General features: G+C 36.5%; 1 protein-coding gene across 1 annotated transcript in view; it reads left to right on the top strand.

Moving 5' to 3' along the window:
- The window catches only part of SLC15A5 (solute carrier family 15 member 5), a 76,489-nt gene that overhangs the window by 14,363 nt on the left and 45,925 nt on the right, over positions 1-16,201 (top strand). The window contains 3 exon segments of the mRNA XM_002918716.2: positions 80-249; positions 10,586-10,806; positions 15,330-15,516. Of these exon segments, the coding sequence (XP_002918762.2) occupies positions 80-249; positions 10,586-10,806; positions 15,330-15,516 (578 nt within the window).

The following is a 16,201-nucleotide window of genomic DNA, read 5'->3' as shown; positions in this document are numbered from 1 at the left end:
TTTATAGCAAAGCATTGAAATTGGCAATTGTTCTCTGAAGTGACTGAATGGTCTTCTTATTTCTGTCTGTGTATCACAGGTTTTGTTGGATCATGAACCTGAAAGCAACTGTTGTCTTTCTGGGAATATCTTACATCCAGCATTCAGGGGCCTGGGCCCTAGTTTTACTCATTCCCTTTATGTCTACACTTATGGCTTTGATGACTCTTCATATGATGCACTGTAACTTGATTTATCAGCCAGAAAAATGTAAGTAAATCACACTTACATTAATTTTTTGATTCTTACAGTTTTCTTGATCTACTTGATCTTCTTTTGTCTTTGATCCCCTGTAACTTCTCTTTCAACTCACAGAATTTGTAGATTTTGCCAGTTACTACCCTTGTGAGCAACAAAGTCTGCAAGAATATCAATGATCTCTAACATCTTTTAGGTTTCCCTTGTTCAAAACAGTTCAATAATTGGATGTTTTAAACAAAACAAAAATAGAAAAAAAATCACGTATGCACTCTCAGCTTCAGCTATCATCAACTCCACTCACTCATTCTCCATCCCGCCTGGTCATTTTGAAGCAATAATTAATTATAGCACTTCTAAATGAAATAAGTCAGTCAGAGAAAGACAAATACCCTATGATCATACCACTCAGATGTGGAATTTAAGAAAGAAAACAGATAAACATAGGGGAAGGGGGAAAAGAAAAAAAGGAGGAAGGGGGACAAATCATAAAAGACTCTTTAGAGAACAAACTGAGGGAGGATGGCGGGAGATGGGTGGGGGATGGGCTAGATGGGGGAAGGGCATTAAGACTCACCCTTGTTGGGATGAGCACCGGCTGTTGTAGGTAAGTGATGAATCACTGAATTCTGCTCCTGAAACCAATATTGCACTGTATGTTAGCTAACTAAAATTCAAATTAAAAAAATATTAAAAATATTATAGCATTTACTTTGTGTGCCAGTGTGTAAATGAAATACTCTAAAAAAAATTCACAATGTCATTATTACATACATACACACAATGGAAGACAGAGAATTTAATACCTTGAGTTAGCCGCTCACCGTTAAAATCTGTTTCCATTTTTTAAATTTGTGTATTTTGTGTTGTTCAAATCAAATCCAAATAAGGCCCATGCATTCCAAATGGCAGATATGCCCCTTACATCATCTATAGTCCTCTTTCATTTTTGTCTCTTTTCAATTTTTTTTAAAGAAGTCTGAATATTCTACAGAGCATTTCTCATAGTCTGGATTTCATTGATTACATCCACAAGTTGGCATGCAACAGGTGTTTCTCCTTCTTAATTCCTTTTAATTGTCTGAAAGATGCTTGACCAGATTAAGATTTTTTTTTTTACAAAATTCCTGCATTGGTGGTGTCATGGACTTCAATGAAGAGGAGAGATGTCTGATTATACGCACCTAGTGATGATTTCTGCCCAAGTCCATACCCCACTGTGGGTTGCAGGGCAGTGATAGTCTATATTGATTCCTCCATTATTAGCTGAAGTAATTCTATAAAGAGAAATAGTGCCTCATTAACTATTCAGTTACACAGAAGTACAGTTTATATAAGAAAAAGAAAAAAAATGTTTAATTCTTTTCCTCTAGTTTTAGACTTTCAAATTAAGAGTTGAGCTTCAGTATCTTTCAGAGGTGACCTGCTGGTTGATTTTTTTTTAACTATTATTATTAATTTATAGACTTAAAATTTTCGGTAAGTTTCAATCCACTACAGTTATCAATCCTCAAATTGCTCCATATCTGGGTAGTGAGGTCCTCTTCATGTTGGTGTCTGAGTCCTTCAGACAAGCCTCCATTGTCTTTCATGGTTTTCTTGCTTTCTGGTACAACATATTCTATGATCATCATTTCCTTCCCTGAACTTGGAATCTTCTCTTTCTCCAAAACAACAGTGTTTCCTTTCTGTGGATATTGGTATTTAGGGACTATAATCTTGGCTATGAGGATGCTCAATGCTACTTAATCTATCACAGTTCCTGGGCTTTTCCATGCACAAAACTAGAAAATGTTATTATTTTTTTCTTTCCCAAATAACGTACATTTTAGATTATACTAATACTTAATCAAAACCAGTGCTGAAGGGTTTTTCCTTATCCTATCAAACTCAGATCTTTTTCTCCTACTTTGCAGGCCAAGAATCTCAGTTCTCAATGACAGCAATACCTCTGCACATTTGTTTTATCTTGAAGGTTCAGTAGTCAGACTGACACTGGTGCCCCCAGTATGGTTATTGAAAACCATATTCAAGATTCTCACAGGGTTTCTTTTTCTTCTTTATGTTATAATCCCTAGGAATGTACAGCAAAATTATGATGTTCTAAAGTTACTTATTATAGGTTTTCTCTGTCTGGTTATGTCACTAACTTTATGTACAATTAAATGTATTTGTTCCATTTTTCTTTATACTTAGACATATTTTTAAAATTTAATTTTAAGCCATGGGAATAGTTTCACGTATCTAAAATTCACATAGAAAACAAAGTCTATTTATAGTCCTATAACCTCTCCTATTCCCTTAGGTGTCCATTTCCGTATTTTTAAAGAATTATCTTTCCATTTTTGTAATAAGGGAAGATACTAAAATTTTTATGTGTGTATATGTCTCCATGTATATATTTTCTCCCCTCCTTATATAAGCAATAGCATATTATTCACTCTTCTCACCTGCTTTTCTCATTTAATGTAAACTGGGGATTGTTTCATAGTTGTACATAAAAATATGCCCCATTCCTTTTTGTAGCTGCCTGATACTCCATTGTGCATGAACCACTGTTTATCTTACCAGCCTCATATTGTAGACATTCAGGTTGGGTTTTTTTTTTGTTTGTTTGTTTGTTTTTTTGCTTTTGCTATGTTAAGCAGATTCTAATGAATAGTGTGATGTAATCCTCTCTTTGCACTTTTTCCCCCCTAGCTTAAGGATAGATTCTTAGAAGTAGGATTGTTAAGTCAAAAAGTAAATCTACATACAATTTTGCTGTATTTTGGCAAATTCCCTTCCACAGTGGTTGTACCATTGTGTTTCCACCAAAAATGTATGAAAATGCCTGTTTCCCATAGTCTTTCCAGCAGAATCATGTTGTCCAACTTTTGGATTTTTGACAACTTGAGGGTGGAAAATGGTATCTTGCAAAAGTTTTAACCAACATTTCTTTTATTTGGAGAAAAGTTGAACATCTTTTCATTGCTTAGAACAATTTGTATTTCTTTTAGTGAACTACCTGTTCATACATCTAGTCCATTTTTTTTTCAATAGGATTGTGGACTTTTTCTTTTGATTTTTAAAGATTTCTCTATATTGTAGATGTTAACCCTTTGTCTATGATAAAAGCTGCAAATTATTATTCTCCAATTGTCATATATCTTTTAACTTTGTGTTTTTTTCTACACACAAGATTTTTAAGTTTGTCTTTTTTGGTGGGGCATTATGCTTATAATAAATTTATCTATCTCCCTATTGCTTCTAGATTTTGAATTATGTTGGAAAAGTTTTCCTTACTCCCAGATTATACAGATATTCACTCATATTCTTCAGTATTCATATCCTTTCTTTTTTTTTTTTTACCCTTACATCTCTGACCCATTTGGAAGTTATATTAAAATAGGTTATGGGGGACCTCAGTGGCTCAGTCAATTAAGCCTCCTACTCTTGATTTTGGCTCTGGTCATGATTTTGGGGTTGTGGGATCAAGCCCCGCATTGGGCTCCATGATCAGCATGGAGTCTGCTTGAGATTCTCTCTCTCCCTCTCCCTCTGCTCCTCCACTTGCTCTCTCTCGAATTAATTAATTAAATCTTTTTAAAAAATAAAATAGTTTTAAGAGTGAATTCAATTTTATCTTTTTTCTATATAACTACCAAGTTACCCAAACTCACTTATTTAAAAGTCTGTATTTTCCCCACTAATTTGAGACATCACCTTCATCGTATACAGACACTTGCACTTATGGTGTTTCTACTCTGTTCCTTTGGTCAGTCTATCTATCTTGTCTAATCCTGAGCTTAATTTCTCATATATTTTCCTTTTACTACTACCACTGTCTCTACTACTTCTCTATACAACTACTACCAGTAAGAGTGATACAATGGGTATTTTTACCAGTTGAGCACCTTCACCAACGTTGCTTCATTTTCACCCCCCACCTGTGAAGTCAGTAGGAAGGGAACCGTGTATCTTTTCATAACTCAGGCTCCATATGCTTTGCTCTGCTCCTCTGGCAACTTCAGCATATCTTTGCCATTTGATCTGCCATATTATGTTGAAATGATTTACCTGTGAATACAAGTAGGTATTCCTGTGTCTTACAAATGCTTGGAATATGCTGAATGCTTGTGTTTGTTATTGGTAAACCAAGGGCAGAAACCAAGGCATAATTAAACTAAATAACTTACCTCATAGAAAATGGCTGACGTGGAACCAGAAACCAGGCCTTATTTCTCTCAGGCTAGAGCTCATTTTATTTATTTATTTATTTATTTATTTATTTATTTATTTATTTATTTAATTTTATTTTTTTTATTTGAGTTCAAGTTAGTTAATACACAGTGCAACATTGTTTTCAGGAGTAGAATTCAGTGCTTTACCACTTACATACAACGCCCAGTGTACAGCTCATTTTATGACAGCATGTTGCCCCCATTTCTTAGAGCTCTGTGGTCTGTGGATCACAGCTAAGCAGTGCACATCCTCCTGGCAATCTGTGGAATGAGTTCAATATGCAGAAAGGTATCTGAGGGATGGTTTTGTCAGCCCCGCATAGCAAAAAAAAAAAAAACAAACAAAAAAAAAACTGTAAAGCATAAAATTTCATGGAAAGACAACTTAGCCATTTCTGGAGTGCATAATTAGCAAATAACTCTGGGGTTTTGTGAATATGAATTTATTGTATATATATAATACACATGTGTGTATACACACACACACACACACACATAATTTTAGATACAAAATTTCTAAATACCTATATGGCATCCATCCATTTGCTTCCCGATCTCCTATTTGAGAATATATTTATCTGAATAAAGAAATATAACTCTTCAAGTAATACAGATATATATAATCAACCGTTCACTACCAACCTATTGTAGTCCGTATGTTACATATTTTAACATATGATGAAGTAAACTTTCTATGGAAATTCATGAGAAAAATTTTATTAGTCGTAATGAAAAGTATAAGAGAAAATGTTCCCGAGGTGTTTACTTTACACAATACTCCATAAACTAAATACTTCGCAGTTTTCAGTTTTGTTTTGTTTTCTATTTCCAAGTTATAAGATCACCCAACGGTGAAGTAAAACTCTGTCTTCCCTCTAGCAAAGTATATAATCCTTATTTTGGCTTCTTCCTCTCTGATGACTAAATTGGAAATTCCTCAAAGCTGTAATTCAAAGCCATAGGTGACCTTAAAGAAATGATTTTTTATATGCTAACTTTTATTTTAAGGTAACTTTTCAAATGTGGACCATGCATTCCATTATGTTTAGCTGTCAAGCACGGCCTTCATTTGCATTTCTTCCCACTGCTATAATTTTGAGAACTGGCAGGTGACCAAAGAAGAAAAAATGTGCATCTACCATCTAGAGTGCAATGTAGGCTTTTTTTTATTATAATTAAGTAGCACAGATATTCATGATTAGATCAAGGTCAGAGGAGCAGAACATCAGAGCCAAGGACTTGAAGGTACAAAGAATAGAAAAATTGCTTTCTAAAGTTTTTTTTAATAGTAATAGCTACAATCTTTAAGTTTTGCAATAAAACATTTAAAATAGCTCATCTGTTTTATTTTAAAATGTGCACGCCTGGTGTGTTTGCCATGCACATTTAAACTGGAGCTTGAAGTCTCAGTTGCATTTTCATTCCTTTTTTTTTTTCAACTTCCCATTTCTGTTCCTGGTGCAGAAAAGCAATTTGAAAATTATAATGACAAGGGATTTTTTTAAAAGTGAAGTCTACATGACACCCCAAATTATTTGTACAGAAGGCATGAATTTTCTATTAAGTCTAATGGATTAATCCAAGGAGGTGGTGTGAAGTTTAGACAGAGATGTTTTCAACAGGGTATCTCTCCTAACATTCAGGAATAACTCTCCGGTTTGATGGGGCAACTGTTGCTTTCCTTGGGCAGACAGATGACTGTACAGCTCCTTTTCTCACCCTCTCGAACTAGCTTATGACTCCTTTCCAGGTCAGCTGATCCATTTAGGATTACTACTTCTCTGCCTTCTTTCCCTCTGACTTAAAATCAATATAGCACACCGCCCACTTCTCAATCTCCTTGAAAGTCTTCTCTTTTCTCCTCTGATAGTCTTCTAACTGATGGGAAGCCCTAGGGTTCATTCCCTGGACCCCATAGCTTCACACCCTCTTTCCATAAGTAATCTCTAATCCCACTTTTAATGCTAAATATATACTAAACACTCAAGTTCATATCAGCCTCATCTTGAAACTCATATATCCAACTTCTAGTCAACATTTTTTTTATGGTAGAAAACTTTTATTTTTCAATTTAAAACATTTCTACACAGTTTACCTCCCCTCTCCCTTCATATATATATATATATTTCATATATATGTGCGTGTGTATTTGAAATTTAGGAATAAGACTTCTAATCAAATCATGGATTGACCACATATATTTAATTCTATCTTTCAAAACCTCATTAAAACAAAAATACAAGGACAAAAAGGTATAAGCCCTCAAAAATGAAAAGAACAGAAAATATGGCATTAGAAGACAAGAACTTTTCACACATTTCTTGAAGTCAGGCATCAACATTTTTTTTTAAAGATTTTATTTATTTATTCGACAGAGATAGAGACAGCCAGCGAGAGAAGGAACACAAAGGGGGAGTGGGAGAGGAAGAAGCAGGCTCATAGCAGAGGAGCCTGATGTGGGGCTCGATCCCATAACGCCGGGATCATGCCCTGAGCCGAAGGCAGATGCTTAACCACTGTGCCACGCAGGCACCCCAGGCATCAACATTTTAACTTGGTTATCTAATGCTCCTCTCAAACTTAACCTCACCAAAACTCAACTCCTGATTCACCCAACGGCAACCCAGCCTCTTTCTTGTCTTCTCCATCTCAGTGTATATCACCAACACCCAGTATTTTAAGGGAAAAATAAGTAGTCATCCTCAAATTTCTCATTTCTTCAAACTACCCCCCATCATAAAATACTGCTGGTTGTTCAAACACACATGCCATTCTGTCCACTGCCTTCATTGCTATCACGACGTCCAAGTCGCCACTACCTCTTGGCCTCTCTCAGCTTCCCCTCTTGGTTTTCTATTATCCACACCACTATCAGATTTCTAGAGTAACTCTTTAAATGTATACATTCTACAATATCTCCCCTCTGCATAAAATTCCTTAATGCTTTCCCATAACACTAAGGACAAACTCCAAGCTCCTTAATTTAGCCTGTAAAGTCTGATCCTTGACCAACTCTTGGACCTCATCTCCTTCCAATCTTCTTACTAACTAAGCTACTGCCTCAGTGGCCTTTAGGGATCCTGAACTTCTCTAACTTTTTTTTTTTCAAGATTATTTTATTTTATTTTATTTTAGAGAGAGACCGAGAGAGCATAAGCAGGGGAAGGGGCAGAGGGAGGGAGACAAGCAGACTCCCCACTGAGCAGGGAGCCTGACACAGGGCTCCATCCCGGGACACTAAGATCATGACCTGAGCCGAAGTCAGATGCTTAACCAACTGAGCCACCCAGGTGCTCCTCAGCTTATTTCTACCCTATGAGATGCCTGGCACATGCTTTCTCCTGTCTTTTGCCTACTTCCAGTCATTCAATCCGCAGTTCACATTTCAACTCTTTCTGCAGTCTCCATAATGAGTGTCTCTCATATCGACCCATTTTGCTTCCATCATTGAACCTGCCTAATATTTTTCTGCTTATTTAATGTCTCCCCCACCAGAAAGAAAACAGAGATTTATAGGTCCTGCTCACTATTATATTCTCAGGGCCCAAAAAGCCCTTGGTACATAGTAGGTACTTAATATGTTGAATGAATGAATGATTTCATATTCACATTTGTTTGGAATCAGTTATATGTCGCCCCATCCTAGCTAATATTTTATACCTCATTCACGTTCAATCATTCCTTGTTCATAACCATTTTGTTTTTGTGGTGTCATATCACCCTATCAGATATAACTTTACTTGTTTAAATAAAACTCACTTTTCAAAGTGTGTATTTAGTTGAAGCCAGTGCTACTCAAAGCCTTGTCCATGGAGCAGGGCTGATCAATGAAGTGCTTGTTACTGGTATGCAACAAAATAAATACAGACATTGAGAGAAAACATGTAGAAGTATTTATAGAAAGTTAGAGTCTACATCTGTTGAATCCAATAATAAAAATATCAAGACTTATATTTTATATGCCTTTGTTTTATTTTATTCTTTAGGTTATCTTTATGGTTATCTTAAAATGTAATGACTACAATGGTTGAGACTTTTTTAAAAAATGTTTTTTTAATACAGCTACTTTAAGAAGCAATAATCTAAACTATTTCTCTTTAGAAATAATATGATAAAGGTATTTAACTGTTTAATAAGATTGCAGGTATCAATTTACCATGCATTAAGAGGAGATGCCAATTCATCTTGCAACCAATAGTAATCTGCTTCAACAAAAATGTAATGATGTGTTCAAAACATGTACTCAATATAAGCGCCTGAATTTAAAAAAAGAGGGGAAATTGGGAAGAATGTCTTTGGAAATAGTTTTTCATCCTATGAATAGCGATCAATTCATCATAAAGCCTATTCGAAAGCATAGAGTAAGTTGGATTAATACCAGGAATAACACTCCCAACTACACAGCACTGTTTTGCAAAAGTTGAGCCAAGAACAGACTGATGAGCAACAGAGACAAGATCATAAGGAAATGTCAGGAAGTTAAGCCTCCTAGCCCAGACCTGTTCAAATTCAGTCTCCAGACTGTTCATCAAGGCATTCTCAGTTCTCATTTTACTGAAGTCTTAAGTAAACTAATTGAAATAGCTAGGAAAGTCTTATAATAGAGCAATTCTTCCCACAATAATAAAAATATGTTCCTCTTCTTTCCTAAGAGATACAACCATCCACAGGGGCTTCTGTTCCCGTGGTGTTCTCAGTCCCTGGGCTTTCCTCTATGTCTGGCAATAGTGACTAAAAAGAGGCAATAGTGACCACAGGTATGAGCCCATAGGAGATGCAATTATTCTGACATACTTCCACTTGACCTCAACACACTTCACAGAGGCCAGCAAAAAGCCACTGCTATTATCATTCTTGGTCACTACCAATTTGGGCTGGATTTGATTCAGTGACTTAGAGGTGAAAGGTTCCATATTCAATTACCAGGCCCCCAGCTTCTTCAATTAATCAAAGGCTGACATAATAGGTCTATTAAAACTCTTAAAAGAGATCAAATCAATATAATCACTCTATAACCATAAAAAGAAATATTAATAAATATTCTTTATTTAAATATAAAAACCAATACTCGATGGCATTTATATGGATTTGGTTAGAATGTATTTCATGCAGCATTTTATTAGGGGAAATTTGAACATAAACAAAATAACCACCAAACTATCCTTTGAATTTCTATAGCAGCCTTCCTTGGAGAAACTCAAACATTTTTACATTTATTTTACCAATTATCCTACAACCGTGGTTTGGTGCCTATGTATTTAGTGGAAGGATTTATTTGGTCAAGGGAGGAGTACTATGAAAAATTATGGTGGCACAGCTAAACTGCTAACTCAAAGTGGGGGGGGGTACCTTATCTGTCATTGTATCAGGAAGTCCTAATGGAGTCAAAGAACAGGTGGAATCTGAAAGATGATCAGAGAAGCAACAGTGAGGTTGCAAATCACGAGCAGTAAGTGACTGCTAAATTCTGAAGCAATAAAATGCTTCGGATGCTGAAGTGACAGCCATATAAACCCAGAGGAAACTACTGGAAAAGTCAAAAGCCAGCTAATCCAATCTGAACTTTTAGTGACACTATCAACATGTATAAAGTCATTTGAAGAGTTCAAGGTTTAACCTTAGGTCTGAAATTCAAGGATAACGTCAAAGCTGAGAATACATTTCACTTCATCTCCATGTCAAAATAAGAAACCACCCTCTACCTGATGAGTGAGGATGATTTATATAGCCACTTATATTAAGAAATAGTACTAGTCCTTTGTGTTAAGACTGTAAAAGAAAGTTCTGGTTGTCTTATTCATTAATGAGTTAGACTTCTAAGAGATTGTGGAATTTCTTACTTTGGTGTTTTATTTTGTCACCTTTCTTTCCTTTTTAGCATGTTCCCATTGATCTTACCTTTTTCATTTTTTACATTAGCTGTCAGGCACCATCTTGGGCTGGTCACCAGGATGCCAGAACCCTTGTCAGAAGCATATTCCTTTGAATTCAACTCCTTGGATGCTAAAACCTTCTCAGTCACTTTACTGCCCTTCATCCTTGCAATTGTCATCTTTCTGATGGAAGTCTTGGAAAATTGAAGAACAATTCCTTCACTGATACATAATATCTTGAATTACTTGCAGGTTGCTCCCTCCTGACAACCTTTGGGGTGTTCATTAATGCACTGAAAATATGCTGTCTGCGCTATTGGCGTCTTGCTGGAGATGTGACAAGCTGGTTAGACCATGCCAAGAAAAAAAATGGCGGTTGCTACAATGAGCTCCATGTGGAAAATACAAAACCTTTCTTCACCCTTCTCCCTCTCTTCATTTTTCAGCTCCTTTACAGGATATGCATTATGCAGGTAAGGAAGGGTAATGAGTACTACTCCACAATAATAAAATGATTGTATGTGAACATTACATGTAAATATTTATTTTCATCCCATCAAATTCTTCTCATACACTCTGTCAAGCAGTTATCCTATAAATGTTTCTCATCATTACAGGCTCTAATTTCAAGAGACAAGTGGGGTCAGGCAGAGGCATACTGAGGAGAACACAGTATGTTGTTTCTCCTGTAAAACTGGAAATGTCTTTCAGAAGATGCAGACATTTCAGAATGCACAGTCACAAGGCATAAGAGCAATGCACAAAAATATCAGATCTATGGGCAATTACCCAGCTTTTTTCAACCAAAGGTTTGCCTGCCTCTTTCATTAAGCTTTTAAAAGCTAGTACTAACATGTAGATAACTTGACGGATTTAAGTACCACCTCCCCTATACTCAAGTGTATGTTCTAATGAGCAAGTGATTATTTCCCCCACCCACCCTTAGTTCGTTAGTGATTCAGTCCCTATGCTGTGGAGAAATTAGAGGGAAAATAGCAAGTCCAAAGTACCTTTCATAAATATAAATGATTAAAAAACAATTTTAATATGATAATGGGCAAAGATGAACTTATGAAGAAATATAAGTGACTCCAAAGTCTTTGAAGAAATTCAGGACTATATTTGCTGCTAACCTGGAATCTAGATGGCTAATGAGTGAGTTATATTTGTAAATCATAGAGCAATAGAGCTGAAAAGAAACTTAGAGATTAACTTACTCAACTACTTCATTTGTTGAAGAGGAAACTGAGGCTCAGAAAAATTAAGTGATAATGGAAAGGATAGCTAAGTCACACAGTTAATAATAGAGGAAAAACAAATCTACCTGTTGACTCTCAGGACAATATTTGCTCTAACTGACCAGGGGTCAGCAAATTACTGCCTGCAGGCCAAATCCAGCTTGCTGCTTTTCTCTCTCTCTCTCTCTCTCTCTCGTGTTTTTTTTTTTTTTTGCATGTCCTGCAAGATAAAAAGGTTTTTAAATTTTATATGCTTGAAAAAAATCAAAAGAAAAAATATTTTATGACACATGAAAATCATACCAAATTCAAAATTCGGGGCCAATAAAGTTTTATTGGAACACAGCCATTCTTGTTCATTTGTCATACTATGTCTCCTGATGCATGAAAACAGCAGGTTTGAGTGGTTGCAACAGAATCAGTATGTGGGAATATTTTCTATCTGGCCCTTTGCAAAAAAATTGCCAAGAATCCTTGCTATAAACTGCATGAAAGCTAGGTTAATTTAGCAGATTCAACTTCCCTCCTGACTCCACAATAGGAGCCAGCACAAAAACACAAAAATATTACCCATATACATAATCTTCAGTATCATAAAGAACATCTTAAACGGGCAAAATTAATAATAAGCACAAAATTACCAGGTAGTCCATACCTAACCTCGAACTTTCTGTACAAATAGCATAAATTACTGATTCTTTATCTTTGAAATGCAGTGACACTTGCTTTCTTTTTGTTTTTTTTTTGTTTTTGGGTTAAATTTGAGTCTCTTCTGCAAACTCATAAATTTTTTAATTTGACATAAATTACCATAAATTTCAATAAACTGAATTTTAACTATCTCACCAAATCTAGATGCTCAGGCATTGCAAAGAACAAAAACTACTATGTATTGATCACCTATATATGGGACATAGCTCCTAAAAGATGATTTCACAGTATCTAATTTAATCCCCACAGCAAGCTTACAACATCTGTTATATGATCCTAAATCCGAGGCTCAGAGACATGAAGTAACCTGTAACTTGCTTGCAGTCACCCCACTAATATATGGCCTCCTGACTCAGTGCTGGTATCAACACCCACAGTTTGTTATTACCCACAATGCCTCTCTGGCAGCTGGGTTAAAAATTCCTGATATAGATCTGTAGGTTCCAAAATTATACACTGTAATGTTATGCCAGAAAATTAAAAAAAAAAAGCTTAGAATGTACTTCTCAAGGGAGGCAGAGGAAACTTCCAATGGGATAGGCTGAAATTAGATTTTTACCTTCAGATGAAATAATCACCAGCATAAAGGTGATCAAAGTACCAAGAATAAAACATCCTTGAATTCCATATTTTAAATTTAGTAGCCATTATTGACCTTCAGTTCCAAGACATACATTTAAAATATGTTGATATTAAGGCTGACGATGTTGCCATTTGACATTACTGGCCACTCAAAGGTGAAAATGAATCTCTATTGACAGCAATTATTTCTGAATACTCAGAGGCTTGTATGAAATAAAAGTATTTAAAATTTTAAAAGGGGATGATTTCAGAACTTGAGGCAGAAGCAGAAATGATTTCAAGCTTTCAAGACACTGGAGCCTTTTCTTAGATTAGGCAATATATTAATATTGCTTCACTAAAGATTAATAGTACATTCACCACATTATTAAGTTAACAGGTTTCTGTGTCTGTGATTCATGCCGATAATAACTTTATTCCTATTAACAATAATTCTCATTTGAAATCAGTAACAGAAACTTCCAAGTTATGCTGGGAGGCTTTCAGTCTTTGAGCAGATCTGCTGCCAGCACTTTTCTTTAAAAAACATCATTCATTTTCCTCTGATTGGGGGATACGTGCTTAATAATTTTACTGAAGTAGGGCAGAACTAGCTAATGTTCCCTTCAGTCTTGCCATCTGCACCCAACCAAAGCAATCCTTGTTTGTAATCATAAAGGTCAAATTAAAGATTGGAAGATGAGTTATCACCAGGACAAATTTTAAAGAGAGAGAAAGAATGTCTGTGCAAATGTGGTCCATTCCTGGGTTTAAGTAGTTAACATAGCAAGAGGCTCGTTTTACAAGCGGTGTGCTCGTTAACAGCTGTACTTAGGACTCTGACTCTTCTTATGCCCTCTCGAATTGAACAACTGATAACAGTCAGTGAAACGTCTCCAACAGAAAGTTCTCATCTGGACAGTTGAGCAGGGCTTCTCTCCCAACATGGCAATAAGGCAGAAATCCTAACATAGCGCACGCACAGCAAGAAAAAATGGTTTGGAGAATCCATTCCTTAAGGACAAGACTCAGTTTGACTTCCTTTCCAAGGGACTTAGCAGTTTTGTGTTCCACTGGGAATCAGAGAAATGCTATGCACTGTGAGTGATAATGATGAGTGACTGCAACCAAGTTCACAAACTAGAAAAGCAAAGAGATGCCGCCTTTCCTGTGACACTGTGATTTTTTTTTTAAAGATTTATTTTATTTTATTTATTTGACAGAGAGAGATGCAGCCAGCGAGAGAGGGAACACAAGCAGGAGGGAGTGGGAGAGGAAGAAGCAGGCTCCTAGCTGAGGAGCCTGATGTGGGGCTCGATCCCACAACGCCGGGATCACGCCCTGAGCCGAAGGCAGACGGTTAACCGCTGTGCCACTCAGGCGCCCCGACACTGTGATTTTTAACAAGAGGTTGGAATACTTCAAGAGGCTCCAAGCTCAGGTTATGCTTTTACTTAGGATTAGGGTTATTTTAAAAATGAAGAGGGGCGCCTGGGTGGCACAGCAGTTAAGTGTCTGCCTTCGGCTCAGGGCGTGATCCTGGCGTTATGGGATCGAGCCCCACATCAGGCTCCTCTGCTATAAGCCTGCTTCTTCCTCTCCTACTCCCCCTGCTTGTGTTCCCTCTCTCGCTGGCTGTCTCTATCTCTGTCAAATAAATAAATAAAATCTTTAAAAAATAATAATAAAATAAATAAAAATAAAAATGAAGAAATTCTGACACTACACTGAGGGTTTGGGATGGGGTAGAGGTTTTCTTTGTTTTGGCTTTTTGGTTTTGGGGGATTTTGTTTGTTTGTTTTTCATTTCTTATCTGTTAGTTTATTACGCAACCCTTTTTCACACAGCTTCCTTTGTGGTCCACTAGTGTCACACACTTAGGTTAAAACGAGAGTGTAAACCCAAGTGTATTTTTTTTCATGCTACTTGGCTCATTTTAGAAGTGAAGCCCATCCAAGGAGCCAACAAAGGCAGCCTATGACAAGTACTGTGTTTCTATACTGGGCCCCTCTTTTTATTAAAAATCATTCCTATCTATTTTGCCACCAAACTAGATACTATACAAAGGATTTTTTCTAGCCCCCAATTATTTTCATCAGGGTAAAAACAAACATCCTTAACACTTTCTACTGGTTTTTAATTTATTGTTTTGGGAAAAAGTCTGTTTGCTTATATGCAAAGTTATATTTTTTTAGTAAGTTATTTGATCTCTTATGTGTCATCCTAAGCACAAAATTAGGGCCATCTTTACTTTCCACAGGAAAATTAAGAAGTCAGATGGTATAACAGAAGATTCTTCCATGAAGAATCAGGTGTATTGTCAACAGACTAAACAGAGATCATACTGCCCTTTGTCAGCTGATAATTGGGGAGCATGCCACTCGTCTGTCACAGAGTACTTGCGAGGGGCAAGGCATCTGCTGCAAGATGCTTTCTCCAGAGTTAAACCACCCTCATAATGCCTGGCCGCTTTCCCCTCAATACAGATTCCTTCAGGATATTATGTGCAGACCATGAATTCAAACCTGAATTTGGATGGATTTCTTCTGCCAGTTGCGGTAATGAATGTCGTCAACACCCTACCACTATTAATTCTGGCCCCCTGTCTGGAGTATTTCAGCACCTGCCTCTTGCCCTCGAAGAGAGATGGATCTTTTCTGTTGGCGTGTATTAGTAAGTACAACTTAGCATCTCAAGTGAATTGTTTGCAACTTTTTAAAATAAAAAAACACTCTGCTAAGATCTAAGCTAGCTATATGTTCTGGAGTAGAACATATATTGTTCTTCCCAATTTGTTGGGAAGAAAATGAATTTGAACCCAGCTCCTCAAGTCTCTACACAGACATCAGTGGCCCATTTTCTTCCCATCTGTGTATGCTGCCTCAGAGGACAGAGCTGATATAAAGACCTGGTGAAACTTCCTGTACTACCAAATGTCCTGTCTTTCCTCGAGTGAGGTGGTCCTTACTCCTAAGTCAATGCTGAGTATGTTCTTAAAAATTAACACAGGTTGGCACGCCTGGGTGGCTCAGTTGGTTAAGTGTCTACCTTTGGCTCAGGTCATGATCTCAGCATCCTGGGATTGATTCCCTGCTCAGTCAGGAGCCTGCTCATGCTTGCACGCGCTCTCTCTCTCTCTGTCTGAAAGAAATAAATAAAATCTTAAAAAAAAAAATTAACAATGGTTAACAAACCCAAAAAATAATGCCTGACTATACTTGGGAGGCATTAACTTCTGAACCAGTAGCAAAATTTATTAAAAATTAGTACTGTGATTCAGAATTTCAATGTAATACTCATTCATAGAGTGAGATATATAGTAAATATTTTCAAGCATTTTTTCCAGCTTTATTGATCT

This window comes from Ailuropoda melanoleuca, chromosome 16 (assembly GCF_002007445.2).
Source record: "Ailuropoda melanoleuca isolate Jingjing chromosome 16, ASM200744v2, whole genome shotgun sequence".
NCBI lineage: Eukaryota > Metazoa > Chordata > Mammalia > Carnivora > Ursidae > Ailuropoda > Ailuropoda melanoleuca.
Note: the sequence above shows the minus strand (reverse complement) of the source record. Positions and strands in the feature narration are given on the sequence as shown.